Source organism: Gossypium arboreum, chromosome 1 (assembly GCF_025698485.1).
Source record: "Gossypium arboreum isolate Shixiya-1 chromosome 1, ASM2569848v2, whole genome shotgun sequence".
In the NCBI taxonomy this organism is placed as follows: domain Eukaryota; kingdom Viridiplantae; phylum Streptophyta; class Magnoliopsida; order Malvales; family Malvaceae; genus Gossypium; species Gossypium arboreum.
Genome location: NC_069070.1, coordinates 5,935,860 through 5,950,547, shown reverse-complemented (window position 1 = coordinate 5,950,547; position 14,688 = coordinate 5,935,860). Strand labels below are relative to the sequence as shown.

Genomic DNA, 14,688 nt, shown 5'->3' with positions numbered 1-14,688 from the left:
TTTTAATTCCCTAAGTAGGTTACATGTACTTTTTTTAATATTTTTTTCATTATACATTAAATGGGACAAATGTCACTTTTTCAATTCAACTTATACAGTTTAACTCTCACTGTTAATGGCTTTGTCCTCCTCTTATAATTCAACAAAAAAAAATTATAAATAATTATTCAATTTTTTAAAGCATGATTACTTGTATTCTCTCAAAGTTGCGAGTTTTAATAAAAATAGAAAGAGATAAAGTAACATTTAATGCATGAACTCGGCAATTTTTTCAATTTGGCCCTTAAAATTTTTTCGTCCATGTTGGTCTCAATAAACATCTTTATATTTTTTTTTGTATAAAATCAATAAAAAAAACTCACCTATAATAAGATTTGAACCTAAGACACCGTGATTTTTAAACTATTAATTTTACTATTTGGCATAATGACAAATTCAACCCTTCACATTGACATCTTTGTCAATTTGACGCTTTTTTTTTATAGTTAAATTTAGCCATTGACCCTTTAAAAAGAGTCGACGTTGACTATTAACCTTTTAGAAAAGTTGAATTGCTATTTTCTAATGGAAATATTAACTAAAACATTACAATTTTAAACATAGCAGTCTGCATGGCAATTCACATGTAATTATGTTTTTGATTTTATTTTATGAAATTTTAATATTTTTTGAATATTTTTTATAATTTTAAATTATTTGTTAATGTGATATATAAGAAAAATAGTATCATATTAATATAAAATACATATGTACTATGGGTTATCACGTCAACATCGTTAAAAAGTTAATGTTTTAGTCACCATTTTTTTAAAAAATTTATTGAACTTTTTTATAAATTTAATGACTAAATTTAACTAAAAAGATAAAAATTAAATTGACAAAAGACGTAAACATTTCAAACTAAATTAACATTATTTTTATCACTTTAACCAAAATTTCAATTATTTTTAAATAAATTTTAATAAATATATTTTTACATAATTTTTTCCTCAAGTGTCACATAATATTGTTGTGAATGGGTATGGTGGTAAGTTGAATTTTACTTGCATTTCAAGTATAAATTATTTGTAATGATGAGTTGGGTTAAATGAACTTCTTTCCTTTCCCTCTATATATACCTCATTTATACTATATTTAATTTCCTTATTAAATTAAATTGATTTCATAAATTAATATATATCAATTTAGTTAAAAATAATTAAAATTATATTTTTATAAAATAAAAGAAATTATTATGAGGATATTTTTATTTTATATATCCATATAAAAGTATATTTGAACCTATAATAAATTTTCAAAAATAGTTAAAACTTGAATTTCAAATAGACTAATTTTTTTTTTGAATAATCTCAATATAAGTTCTGATCATGACTTTTCTTTTTGACACAATGCTTAGAACTATCCATAGCTTCCCCCAACCATTAAATAAGAGGATAATACGCTTCAGCGCACTCGAGCTCATGTCCTCCTACATTGACAACAATACCCATACCAATCGAGTTAAAACTCAATCGACCTAATTTTTGAAACTTCATTCAAAACATTGTTTATAACTATAAAAGATTAAAAGGGTTTATTGTTGTTTTGCGTTGCTAGGAAATAGGGCTAAAACGTGACATTCAATTTCAATCAAATAAAAAGCTTAAAAAAGAAGAAAATATATAACTTGCTTAGACTTTGATGAATAGCTCTGTTTTACCTCCACTCTATGAATGATGTTCCACTGCTTTGAAGTGAAGCAATTTTAGTTTGGTCTCTTTTTTAAGTATATATAATTGCTGTGGTTTGATTTTTCGATTTTAGATGATTTAGATTTCAATTTATTTTGGGCTCAAGTTATTCTAAATTATAAGTTGAATGTTTTAGTCGATTATGTTGAATTTAGGTCTTTTTGATTTTGGGCTAATTGAGTCAATGAATTTTAAAATATATGGGTTATTTTAAATTTGAATAATTTTATATTCGAGTTAAATGTCATTTTGGGTTTGAATTGTTTTGAATTAGTATCGTTTGAAGCTTGTGCCACTTTGAATTTAAATCATTTGAGTAGTTGAGTCTTGCAAGTCAAATAATCTTGGGTTTAGATCTTTTGGGGTTATTTTGAATTCTTATAATTTAAATGACACCTAAGTTGAATTTTTATCAAAATAGTCATTTTGGGTTCAAAAGTCGTTTAGATTTGCAAGTCAAATGTGATATAAGTTTTAAGTTTTTATGATTTTAGACAAATCGAGTTGGTTGAGTCGAGTTAATACAAATTATAAATTTTTTGAATTATTTTGAATTTGAATAATTTTGATTTTGAGTTATTTCAAACTCTTGTTATTTTGAATTGATCAATTAAATTTTAAATCTCAAATTTAGATCTTTTCAGGTTAATCTAGATTTGTATCATTGTTGAGTTTTTATAATCAAAGATTGGATTAAAGAAGAATAAATGAATAGGGTGACATAACTGATACATAAATGTCTTTAACAAGAGCTATAAGCATCACTAAAAATTAACCCTAATTTGAAAATTCACCCTCCAAACATCTCATCTAAAGTTCCTACTTATTCCATCAATGTACACACTGAACCAAAAACAAAAATGTAAGACACAATGACAATGAAGCTCCCTATGTGAAGCTTTCTCTCAACTACATACTAATCGGTGCCTGCGGGATCGACAGCATGGGTGGTGTTCCGGTCGTTGGCAAGTTGGCCTGTTTTCTCATCTCTACCACTTTCTTATGAGAGTTGGAGTGCAATGCTGGAACAAATGTGGGACTTGCAGCAGGGCGATACTCAGGGAGGAGACGGCCGGACCTGAAACGAACACCGCATGCGTTACAAAGGGTTTTTGGGCCCATTGGTCCTTCTCGCCATTGTGGGGTTTTCGTAACTTCGCAGTGCAAGCATTTCCTAACTTCGATAGGCTGTCGGGAGGGGGATTTCTTCATCTCGCTGAAATCCGAAAGCCATGTCAGGTTCATTTTCTTCTTCAGTCTCTTTTTGGCAGGTTCCTCGGTGAGATGGCTTTCTGATTCAGATTCAGAACCAACTGATGAATTAGATCCTTGGGAGGTAGAGGAGGTGGAGGACGTGAAAGGCAATGTGAAGTGCACATTAAAGGCAGATGCTCGTCTGCGCTTGCTTCGACCACGTTTCACCAGAAAACCGAGTTTAGGGTTAATAGGTACCAGATTTGCGGCAGAGCAAGTACTACTGCTTTCAAGCACAGATACGGGACTGGAGGTCTGGAACTTGATTGAACCTTTGACATCGGTGGGCTCACTGTGTAGGGTAACACTTCTGCCGGAGGATGCCTCTGTAACGCTCGACCACTGGTTTAGCTGAGAAGATCCATCACACTAGACACGAAATGGAAGGCAAATTCAGCATAAAGTCAGAATTCAATTGAAAATGATAATAGAGAAGAAATCATTCAATTTAGAATGATTTATCACCTATAGAGAAGATTCAATATGAACCATGATCTTATTATATCTGCATCATAAAATACAATGCAGTCTCGTGGATTTCGCAAAGTACATCGGACACCTAAATAACCCATGTTCACTGATGGTTAAGAGCACCATTCATAGAAGAATTTGGACAATAAAGAACCAATTATGCAAATATTCTAGGGATAGAGAAAAACTGCATATCTTAGACACAAAGTCACTTCGATTAACATTGCTTCTTAACAAAGTAAAGAATGAAGGATCACCACATTGATGTAATGGTTGCTTTCAACAAATCACACTGTGAAAGTGCAAATGCAGTCATTTATTCAACAAAGCACTCAGGCATGACAACATGCAAATGCAATCATTTAGTAGACACCCTCGGAGAACTAATCCGATAGACATTAAATTTTAAGGCTGAAAGCATTGTTAGGCAACACGTAGTTTTAGTTCGATGTCGTGAATGCCAAGTCATATGTCTCCTACCAAGTTAGCCCTACAACAAGAGCTTGAATATCCGGTTTTACTAAAGTTCGATAAATGAATTGATGCGCTATTACTTACATTGACTCTTAACTATTTTCAAAACGAGTTCAGGACAAATATTTCCATCGATAACACACGACAATTGCTCGTTCCAAGTAATACTAAATTCATAAATACATATATCAGTCATCACTAGAGGGAGGGAAACAAGGTTTAACTCACAGAAACCGTAAGGCATTTCGGCGAACTATCATTGAAAAAATCACCAGAAAAGCCGGAAGACATGCCGGCGAGAACATTAGCAGGCGGCGGTTCCAAGTTCTGAAAGTTACAATCCCACTCTTCGCCGCCACCGGAGTTGTTGTGTTCTACGTCATCATCAAGAGGCAAATGAAAATCTATGACACCTTCTCCACTACTACCATCACCACCATCAGTGCCTTCAACATCTTCCAATGGGAAATCCAAATACTTTATTACATCATCAAAGAAATCATCATTCACCCCATCAAACCCTTTGTCAAACCAAGAATTATTCATAATTTTATTTTCTTCTGTTCACAAAAAAAAAAAACTAATTAGTAAGCATTTGATTTAAGTATTTATAACATTAAACCCAAGTGAAAAATTAATTAAAAAACGCCTACGGGTTTGCAAAGACTTAAAAATCCCATTTGGAAATTACCTTATGTAGCTAAAATTACCTTTTAAAAATATATATATTTGAGCAATAACTTTTTATCATAAAAAAATAAGCAATTAAAGACTGTACAGCAACACTTTAGGCAATATTAATCATGAAGTTTCCTATTAAATTGAATTTTATAAATGGAAAAAATTGTCTCTTTCTAGGTTTGGAGAATTAGTTAACTTGTCATTTCAGCATGTAAATTAACCAAGCAAAGTACTAAAAATTTTAAAAAATATATAAAAACAAATTGTAATACTAATACCAGCCAAAAAACAATGTAAAAAAAAAAAATTCAAGAACTTGATTTTTTTTTTCAAAGAGCTTGTTTGGGTACATTGAAAATTTAAAAAATACTGATAAATTACAAAGAAAAGAGTTGGGACTAGGTACCCTTTTTCTTCATTTTCTGAGAACCAAACAGCAAAACCCAGAATGCAGAAAGAGAAATGGAAAACCCCCCTCAAAATAAAATAAAATAAAAACACAAAAAGAAAAGCAAAATGCAAAGAGAGAAAGAGAGAAATGGAACCTGGGTTTCAAGCAGAAGAGTGAAGGAGAGGCATTGTTTGGATGAAAGGAAAATGAGAGAAAAGGGAATCCCTTTTGGTCGTGATTTTTAGGGATATTTTTGTTTCCTCTTCTCGAGTGAAAGAGAAAATTAAGTTTTAATGTAAAAGAAGGAAGGTTAGCACATGGAAGGTGGGTTGTGTGTTTTCCTTTCAATCACCGCTCACCTGTCATCAAATTTTAAATTCCTTTTTTTTTTCTTTCCAAAAATATTAATTTTCATTATAAAAAACAATGAAAGAAAAAAGGGTTTATTAAAAATGGCTTTTTTTTTTCTTTTGTTTTTTTGAAATTGAAACATTTTATACCCAAAAAAATTGAAAAAAAATAAAATCTGGGGAGATGGATTTTGAAAAGGAAAGCCAAAAGGAAAGAGGTGGAGTAAACGTAGATCTAAAAAAGGTTTTCTTAGGTCAAATTTTATTCAAGATCCTTGTATTATGTATTTGTTTCTGATTTAGTCCTTCTATTGCAATTTCATCATTTCTGATCATTTTTTTTTTGGAAACATAATTTTTCTCGTTAATAGTTTTTCGTGATTTATTTTCAATTTGAAGTAATGTTGTAAAAACCAAATTAGTAGTCGAGTCAGTCCGATCATGAATTTCTCAGTTCAAACATTTCTAATCAACTTTATACCAGCCAATCCAACCCGATTTTGACAACCACGGTTTAAGATCAAATTTTTCCATTCGTTTTGTTAAATTATTTGATAGGATTAACAAAAAATTAACCTCATAACTGAAAATATACATTATATATTTAAAAGTAACGATACTAAATTCATCTAAAACCTATAATATAAGGACCATTTATAGAATTCCAGCTTGTATAAAGGAGAAACAAAAAAAGAGATCACCGACGAAGATTGAAGAAATGGGAAAAATCACCGACGAGATTGGAATGGAGAAAAAAGAAATATGAAAGTGTTGTCCAAATTGGGTCCCAATTTTTTAGTTGCAGCTTACCACTCACATGCTGTGGTCCCTCCCTTCTCTTATTTTCCTTTCCATTTTTTATGGTTTTTAATTGATTTTCATTTTCAGCTTTACATTTCTCTTTTTTTTTTCTAAAATAAATTCCTTTTTTTTTGGATTTCTCAAGTTTTCGATTTAATCTCTAGATTCTTAATTAAAATTTAATTTAAATTTAAATTTTTATCATTATCCATGAGCACGGTTGATATTATTATTATTTATAACCACAATAAAAATGAGTATACTTTAGAATTTTAGAATTTGATTTTCTTTTCCTTTCATAATGCTGTTGAATATAATGGAGTTGGGCACAATTTTAGGTGCATTCTCTTTTTCTTGTGTGCTTCTTTTGACTATTAAGACAAAAAAAAAAAAAGGAAAAATGATTTCAGCAAATGGCCAATCTTTGTTTGTTTGTACATATATAAAGAAAAGCATGTGCCTTTTGTAAATGATATATATTATTATTTATGCAGGCAAGGGATTCATTTATACATTTTGGTAATTTTTATATAATTAATATTTTAATTATATAAATACATTTTCGTACATGTAAATTTTAGAATCGATCCAATATTTTCATTATATTTATCTAAAATATTAATTATATTAACATATATGAAATGGATACATAAAATAAATTTATACAAAATTTAACATACATGATCCACATAAATATAATAACATTACTTGTATTTTACACCAAAACGAGTGAATACCATTTATATAATAGACATCCAAAGGAAGGAAAAAAAGTTCGATACAATGCTTCTTCCTATTTGAACCCACAATCATTTCCATACAAATCATTTTCCATTTAAATTAATTTCAGGTTATTTGCGGGATTTTTATGATTAAATAAAATGAAATCATGTGTTGAGGGAATCTGGAGTCTGGGTCTGAAACTTTTTGCATGGTGACCAACATCCATCATGAGAAAAAGAAAAAAGAAATGAAGTGGCGTATACATTAAGTGATCAATTATAAGTTTGAAGCACTAAAAAAAAAATACCCAAGTTGTATAGTCTTGGATCTATTTATATAAATATATATGATCCCATGTATCTGAAACCAACCACATTCCAAATTCTGAATCAAGTATGGTGCTGGTGTGGGTCTCTCCATATGCTTTAAAGTCAATGGTTTACATAATAGCATAGGCCACCCTCTCCATTTATATATGTATATATGTAGTTATATTAACCCCACACCCATCGTAAAGATGAAGATTTTAAATCACAAAGACTCAAAATTTCTAACCAACTAGCAAGAGGAGCCTTGGAAATGAGCTTTACCTCACATTCATCTGCCAATTTGGTGCAATGTTTGTTTTCAAAGAAACATCCTGCACCAATCATAAGCACCTGAAAGCAACTTCACAACTGCATCAGAATTGAGATTGTCATCATGTAAAACAAATCATAAAGCATTTTTTTCATAGATATATAATATCGTAATAAAGCTAGCCATCTCTACCGGAAAATTTTGTACCCAAAACTTTGTACCCAACGGTTGTGCTTCACATGTAAGCACTCCAGCATGATGAAATAATAAGCTAATCCCCTATTCTTTTTATACAACTTTTGTTTTTCATTTCTTCTTTGGGTGTGATCCGTAAAACCGAATAGTCAGTAACATTCATATCTTCAGTTTCAATGTTCTTCGCTTTGCATTTACAAACAAGAAGATGAACAGCAAGACAAATGGCATGGTCCACAAACAGGCATCCCAAAGCTTGATGCCACCCCAATAAATGAAGATGCTTCCTAGTGTTCTCTGCAAAATTACACAGCATAATAAGGATAAAGAATTGTTGCTTGGACCTAGATCTCACCATGTAATAATCTAAAATACACCGAGATATCAAGCAAGCATATCGATGATATGCCCAAACTTAGATTAATATCCAGTATTCCTTATCAGTCTTGGACGTATACCAAACTAGGGGTGTAAATGTGACACTGGTGCTTGCAAATTACTCGAGTTTGGCTCTAAAAATTCGAACTCGATTTGGTAATTATTAAGCCGAGCCCGAGCTCGAGCCATGGATTGAGCCGAATTCGAGCTTAGTAATACTTGAATTGAATGGCTCACAAGCTTTATCGAGCTTTTCATATTTTTATATTATTAAATTACATTATTACCCTTAATATATATTATTAGCCCTAGGCTTAATTATTGAGTCAAGCTCGACTTCAAGCTTGAGAACAAAAATTGGTAAACGAGCTTAATCGAGTTTGAGTTCGAGCTGAGTATCGAGCTTGAGCTTGGCAGCATTCGAACTCAGCTTCGCTCCATTACACCCCTATACCAAACTCACCGCATCAAACAACTTCTCGGCTGCTTGCTTATGCTGCTTTGCAAAGATGCCTTGAGCATACTCATAGAGCTCCACATCAAGCTTGTTAAGTGATTGTATCCGTTGGAGGACCATTTGAGGAACCCTATTACGTGCCTGTAAATCCAGATGTTAATAATAAACAGAAGAAGATTTCAACTTTAACAAAGCTACGGTTGAACTTCCTCTCCAAGATTGAAGCAACCACTTGATCTTGTGCTTCTTTTCTATTTTTCTTTTACTTCTCCCTCACTTTTCCACACAACTCACTTTAATATTGGTTATGAATATTTTTTCCAGTTAATTTTGAAACCTTGAATTTTCCCTACTTACTGTACACATAATAGATTTACAAATGAAATCCCCAAATATGTAACCCACAATCAAGGCACTGGAAATCTAATTCCCTTGACAAAAGGATTGACTAACATAAATAATCATATATGAAGATACAGCACAACTACTAAGGCATGGTTTTGTTCTGGCCAAAGTGCTCAACTAAATAGTCATATAGCGAAGCTAACCATGCTCTAGAAATAGATTACACACATTATTTAATAATGGTGGGGCATTTTAATGTTCTGTATTTTAGCTTACCTCCTTAGTGAAGTTTGCAGGTGAGATTCTCTTCAAGGAAGCTATACGTCGACGTGTTTGGGTCTTTCGCAAGCCAGAAATGCAAACCTCATAAGTGTCCATAAGTTTTTCCACAGTCATCTGTTATGGTATAAAGAAAATAAAGTTATACCATTCAATGCAAAAAGAAATCGCATTAAGTCCATAAAAAAAGTTAGATATCACACTAAAAAAATGGCTTACATTATCTTGGTTTACTTCATTGTCATCTGATGATGTGGTTTCATTCCCCTTTTCATCTGAGTTGGTATTCTGTCATAACATTTTAAAAAAAAAAGAAATGGTTAAGAGTCCTACATTAGTAGGTATCCAGATATTAAGCATTTGTTAGCTAAAATGCAGCACCTGATCCAGCTCTGAATCTGAAAATGAAGTGCCCTGTTCTGCAGCACAAATGATTTAAGTAAGCTAAAATATCTTGGTATCAATCAGTTTAGAGAAAGACAAGAAATCACAGTGTGGCAAAATCAGCACTTCAATGTAATACAATCAAATACAAGAAATTAAACAAGGTTTTACAAGGCTTTCTTAATTAGATAGGTTTCAGGGGGATATTTCAATAAAACCCCACACTAACCTGAATTATTAACATTGGCTTCCTTCCCAATAGCATTAGAGTTTACCAGCTGAGAAATCACTTGTTGTCCAACCACATTGGCAAACATTGTTGCAGATTCCCTATGGTCCTCAGTTAGACCAACATATAACATATTGTCCAACCTCTTCTGCAAGGTTTACAAGTGTTTACCATAATTCCAACAATATATCATAGAAAGGGGGAATCAGAAGCTATATCAAAGTTCTTAAAAAATTCCAAACTATGTCAATTACCTTTGCAACTTGAAGCACGTAGTCACCAAGATTGTTGTACTTGTCTACGCAATGGCGCACCTCATGTGATTCAGGTAAATAAGAGTTGTTTGTCAACCCTGCAATCTGTAAATTAAATTAGTAAACCAGCATTTTGGACAAGAACATAGATAGAAATGGTGCAAAATGTGGATTGGTACCTGAAAGGTTGCACCATTATGGACAATTTCATGAGCTATAGGATTGTTAATGTAATTGAGCAATGGCATTACAATGTCTTCCATGTTGTATGGATCACCACTTGTAAAATCACTGGTGCCCCTAGTTTTCCTAGCATCTCTCTGCTCATAAAGAGTAAAAGTAAATATCAATGTCTTATAATAATTATATCATCGCATGAGAAGTCAAAAGACAACTTCCCCCTCACGATCACTTCAGATCACACAAAATAAGTGCAGATTCATGGTAACTGAGAAACAGAAGTGGAGATGTTCTCAAATTGGTCAAAGTAATGCTATCTTAAAACACAAATCAACACAAAAACAAGACTACCAATTACCGACTGCACTAAAATGCATAAAAGGCTCTCTAGGAAAGCCCTTCACCCAAAATGCGGAAAGGTATCATTGACATTGAGAAATGCAATGACCTTCACAAAGAGTAGACAAAACTCTAATCCCTAATACAGTGAAAAATGAGTAGCACAAATAGCAGAAAACATACCCGAGCAAACAGGTCTTCCCGCATCCACGGAACCAGATACTTCCAAGGCCATATATCCAGAGTACTTACTCCTTTATTTTTAGATCGCAAACGTCCTGCCATTTGTGTGGCAGATGTTAAGTTGGGATGCACTAGGAATCTAGCTGCCACCTCCACTGAAAACTCATATGTGCTAAAGACACGGTCAATCGGATTCCTAAGTATCGTCACCACTGATGTCCTGCCCCTGGGAAGTTTAGAACTTATGCTATAGTCATCATGAGTAACCAACAACCTGCATTTTTCCTTGCTGTATTCAAGTGGAAAAAAAATCAATCAAACATCCTCAAAAGGAAAAGGAATCACAAAAAAACAAGAACTTGTCCTTCAACTTTAAATACAAATAAAATTCCAACCGTACCTAGGATCGAACCGTAGCTTGTCATAAGATCGGGGGCACTCTAGAGAACTCGAATACAACTTCTTTAAGAAACTGCAAGCATAAACAAAAGAAGTAAATCCCAGAATGGCAGACATCTTATCGTTCATTCATATGCATACATAATATATCATATATATACATATATTAACTCAGTTAAAAATTGCACAGTCAATGTACCAGATGATAATTTCCAGTCAATGTACCAGATGATATATTAACTAAGTTAAAAATTGCACAGTCAATGTACCAGATGATAATTACCAGTGGAAATAAGTTCGACCTCCGGTCCGAGGAACATGAAGGAAGAAAAGTAAATCCTTGAGCGCGTGTTTATCCTCTTTGCTTTCATGTTTAAGCGAATTAGTAGCCCATTTTTTTACCACATTTTCGCAATGCTCGTAATCAGTTACAGAAAAGGCATTCACCACTACACATAATATAAAGGGGAAAAATTTCAAAAGATTTAACACTTTAAAACATATCAAAATCAATGGATGAAAAACACTAAAAAAGGAAAGAAATTGATTCAGTGAATACCTAATCCAAGAAGAATTAACAGAATTGTGCATTTTACAGTAGAATCCATTCATTCAATTCCTATTCAAATCTCTGCCGAGAAAAATAATAATTACAATAAATAACAAAACAAAAAGGCGAAAGGGGGAGGGTCACAACCCACAGATCACAATAAAAAAAAACCCTAAATCACAATAAAACGCTATATTACAGAAGATGAGGAAAAGGGAATTTTAATTTAAAAAGAACTAAAAAAAATAAAAAAGAAGAAATATATTCAGAAATAGTGGGCTGCTACCTGTATCGAATAACGGGATCTCGTGCTCATAAATTAAATCCCTTCGAAGCTGTGTCGGGACTTTGGGTACACACAATTTAACTCTTTGATCAATTTTGGTCCCACAAAATAAAAAATTACGTTGTGAATTTCCGGGGTTTATTTTAAATAATAATTTTCTCGGCAGCCAAACAGAGTGTGGGAAATTTTTTTAAGGGAAGTGAAAAAAAAAGGAAACTTTAAGGTTGTGATCTGTGTCCGAAGAAGAACACAGAACCAGCCTGAGAACAACGAAAACTGACGAACAATGAAAATGATATAGGATGTGGATATTTGAAATGGTAGAAAACTATTTTATATATATACGTGGCTTAAATCACAAATAGGTAGCTAATCTATTTTATTTTTACAAGTATTTCTAAATTATACTCCCTTGTCTAAAATGATTCGAAAATTATATTCCATATCCTAAAATTAGGTAGAAACCCAAATTACCCCGCCAATAAAATAAAATTTTTAACCAATTATTTTAGGCAAATTTTAACTAAAATTTTTTAAATTTTATCTCTTTTGTTTGTCGTCTTAGTGACGAAAAATTTAAGAATTCGTCAATAAAAGTTTTTGGCAATAAAATCTAGATTTCAACAAGCTTTTTCAATTTTTTACACTCTCTTACTCTCCATTATTTTTCTTCTTACCTTTAATGCAATATTTTAATTGTTAGATTTTTATTTTTCAATTCTCTTGCCATTATTTTTTCTATTCAGCCTCTTCTCTCTATTTGAATTTCATGTTTTATCGAGGTTATTTTATTATAGAAGTTTCTCAACTTTAATTATTTTATACAAAGTACATAAAAATAATGGAGAAAGTTATTTTAAAAAATAATATATAGATTTTGAATTGGGATGAGGAAGATATCGAAATTAAAGTTTTAAAACTAAAAAAAGTTTGTGAGAATATGAGTTTTTTCATCGAAAATTGGGTTTGGATAAATTTTTTGACAGGTTATTGAATTTTTCGTCATCAGAGTCATTGGGTAAATAACAAAAGAGATAATATTTTTTTAAGTACTGAAAGAAATAATATTTAATTTTTAGGATTTTTAGTTAAAGTTTGCCAAATGTCACAAAACAATTGACTAAGAGATTTATTTTAATGACCGAGTAACATTTAATTAAAAAAGAAAAATATGTTTATAGATTTAAAAAAAAACTTTAGGAAATAACATTTATTTTATTTGAATTTTTAGTTAAAATTGTCATATGCCATAAAATATTTATAAAATATTTAGGTAATAAGCTTTTTAATGTATGGGATAATAATGTTTTAATATTTGTAATTAAATTTATTTTTTAAAATTATTTGATTTAAATTGAATCGAGTTAGATGAACCCATAATTGAAAAATATTTACTAAAATTTAACTTAAAATGAATCAAATCTGAAATTAAAGTTTTAATTATTTTTAACTTGAATTAACGCAACCTTTCTATCACTACAACAGTAACTTTATTGGTAAGAAATATTCTTATGTTGGATAATTAGTAAAACTCAAGCCACAAATATTCTTTTAATTGATGCATGATAAATTTATTTTAAATTTTTTAATTTTATAAATTTATTTAATATCGAGTTATTCATTTAGTTCGAATCAAGTTTGAATAAAATAAATTTCACTTTGAATAGTCTAATCATATTAAAGTATTGCTTATTAATTATTATTTTAATTTATATTAATTCTAAAATATATAAATATTAATAAAAATATTTTTAAAATAAATAAACAGTGATATAATATATAAATATTAATAAAAATATTTTTAAAATAAATAAATAGTGATATTTTTTTACTGAGCCTATTAAAGTATTGTGTTGATAACATGAATATATTGTCATTTTTAGTATTGTAAACAACACATCCTCAATATTGTATTGTGTTGATAACATGAATGTATTGTCTATTTTAGTATTGTGAACAACACATCCTCAATCTTGTTCATAGCTTCTAACGAGAGCCCACACAAAGTAGGATTTGAACACATGACTTTTAGAATATAAATCATGCAAGTATATATGATACCGTATAAATTAATGACTCTTAACATTTTAAATAAACTACTTCGAATATTTTACGATTGTATTAATAAATTTGAACAAAAAGAAATGAGAAAGAAAATTTTAAAAGAAAATCGAGACATATGTAAAAATAACTTCATTATATATTTTTCTTTAATTAAAATTATTTGAGTCTAGCTATTAGGATATGAATAAAAAGTGGGTTCATACTATATTACTTTTATATTTAAATAATGAAATAGACTATTAATTTTTTTTCTTAGTGGAATAAATTAATTGGGTTGATAAGAATAAACTATTTTATTTTTAAAATTAAATGTGATTTCAATACCAATAATTCCTTTTAATAATTTTAAAGTAAACAATGAGTGGAATGATGAAATTCTAATATTAAATTTATGATTACATAAATTTCGAGTTAAATTCTTAAATCCTTTTCTCTATTAAATATGTATTTATTTATTTATTTATTGCTGTTGTCTATTATGGTTTGGATTGGGGGAATAAGTAGGGGCATAGTTTAGTGGGTTGGAGTTGGACTGTTTTATTATTTTAATCCATAGTTGCATATATCAAGTTGTCGCCTTGGGTAATGGGATACGTGGTGCAATAATAGAAAATGCCAACATTTTGGCTGGTTTTTAAAACTCCAAAGTGCCTAAATGGTGCCCAAACCACCCACTTTGGTGGTGCTTGGGGACCCCACTGCACCCACAGAC

At 30.8% G+C, this 14,688-nt stretch overlaps 2 protein-coding genes across 2 annotated transcripts; both read right to left on the bottom strand.

Annotated features, from left to right (window-relative positions):
• Window positions 1–2,402: 2,402 nt before the first annotated feature.
• LOC108480109 (GATA transcription factor 11-like) lies at window positions 2,403–5,502 on the bottom strand. The gene is made up of 3 exons (XM_017782982.2): window positions 5,156–5,502; window positions 4,158–4,489; window positions 2,403–3,353 (listed from the first exon to the last, which is right to left on the bottom strand). The coding sequence occupies exons 2-3, from the start codon at window positions 4,473–4,475 to the stop codon at window positions 2,640–2,642; spliced, it is 1,032 nt and encodes a 343-aa protein (XP_017638471.1). The 5' UTR covers window positions 4,476–4,489; window positions 5,156–5,502; the 3' UTR covers window positions 2,403–2,639.
• Window positions 5,503–7,158: 1,656 nt separating this feature from the next.
• LOC108483818 (protein-tyrosine sulfotransferase) lies at window positions 7,159–12,253 on the bottom strand. Its single transcript, XM_017787410.2, has 13 exons — window positions 11,913–12,253; window positions 11,636–11,707; window positions 11,360–11,525; window positions 11,078–11,149; window positions 10,678–10,966; window positions 10,155–10,295; window positions 9,976–10,080; window positions 9,722–9,869; window positions 9,490–9,527; window positions 9,328–9,396; window positions 9,106–9,225; window positions 8,491–8,625; window positions 7,159–7,946 (listed from the first exon to the last, which is right to left on the bottom strand). Exons 2-13 carry the CDS (start codon window positions 11,682–11,684, stop codon window positions 7,809–7,811), a joined length of 1,470 nt encoding a protein of 489 aa, XP_017642899.1. The 5' UTR covers window positions 11,685–11,707; window positions 11,913–12,253; the 3' UTR covers window positions 7,159–7,808.
• Between the last annotated feature and the right edge of the window lie 2,435 nt (window positions 12,254–14,688).

Coding starts and splice junctions, on each gene's coding strand:
- LOC108480109 (XM_017782982.2), bottom strand. CDS start 4,475: ATGAATAATTCTTGGTTTGACAAAGGGTTTGATGGGGTGAATGATGAT. Junction 3,354..4,157: donor CGAAATGCCTTACGGTTTCT/GTGAGTTAAACC, acceptor TTTCGTGTCTAG/TGTGATGGATCTTCTCAGCT.
- LOC108483818 (XM_017787410.2), bottom strand. CDS start 11,684: ATGGATTCTACTGTAAAATGCACAATTCTGTTAATTCTTCTTGGATTA. Junction 11,150..11,359: donor GGTCGAACTTATTTCCACTG/GTAATTATCATC, acceptor TTATGCTTGCAG/TTTCTTAAAGAAGTTGTATT. Junction 8,626..9,105: donor CTGCAAACTTCACTAAGGAG/GTAAGCTAAAAT, acceptor CTGGATTTACAG/GCACGTAATAGGGTTCCTCA.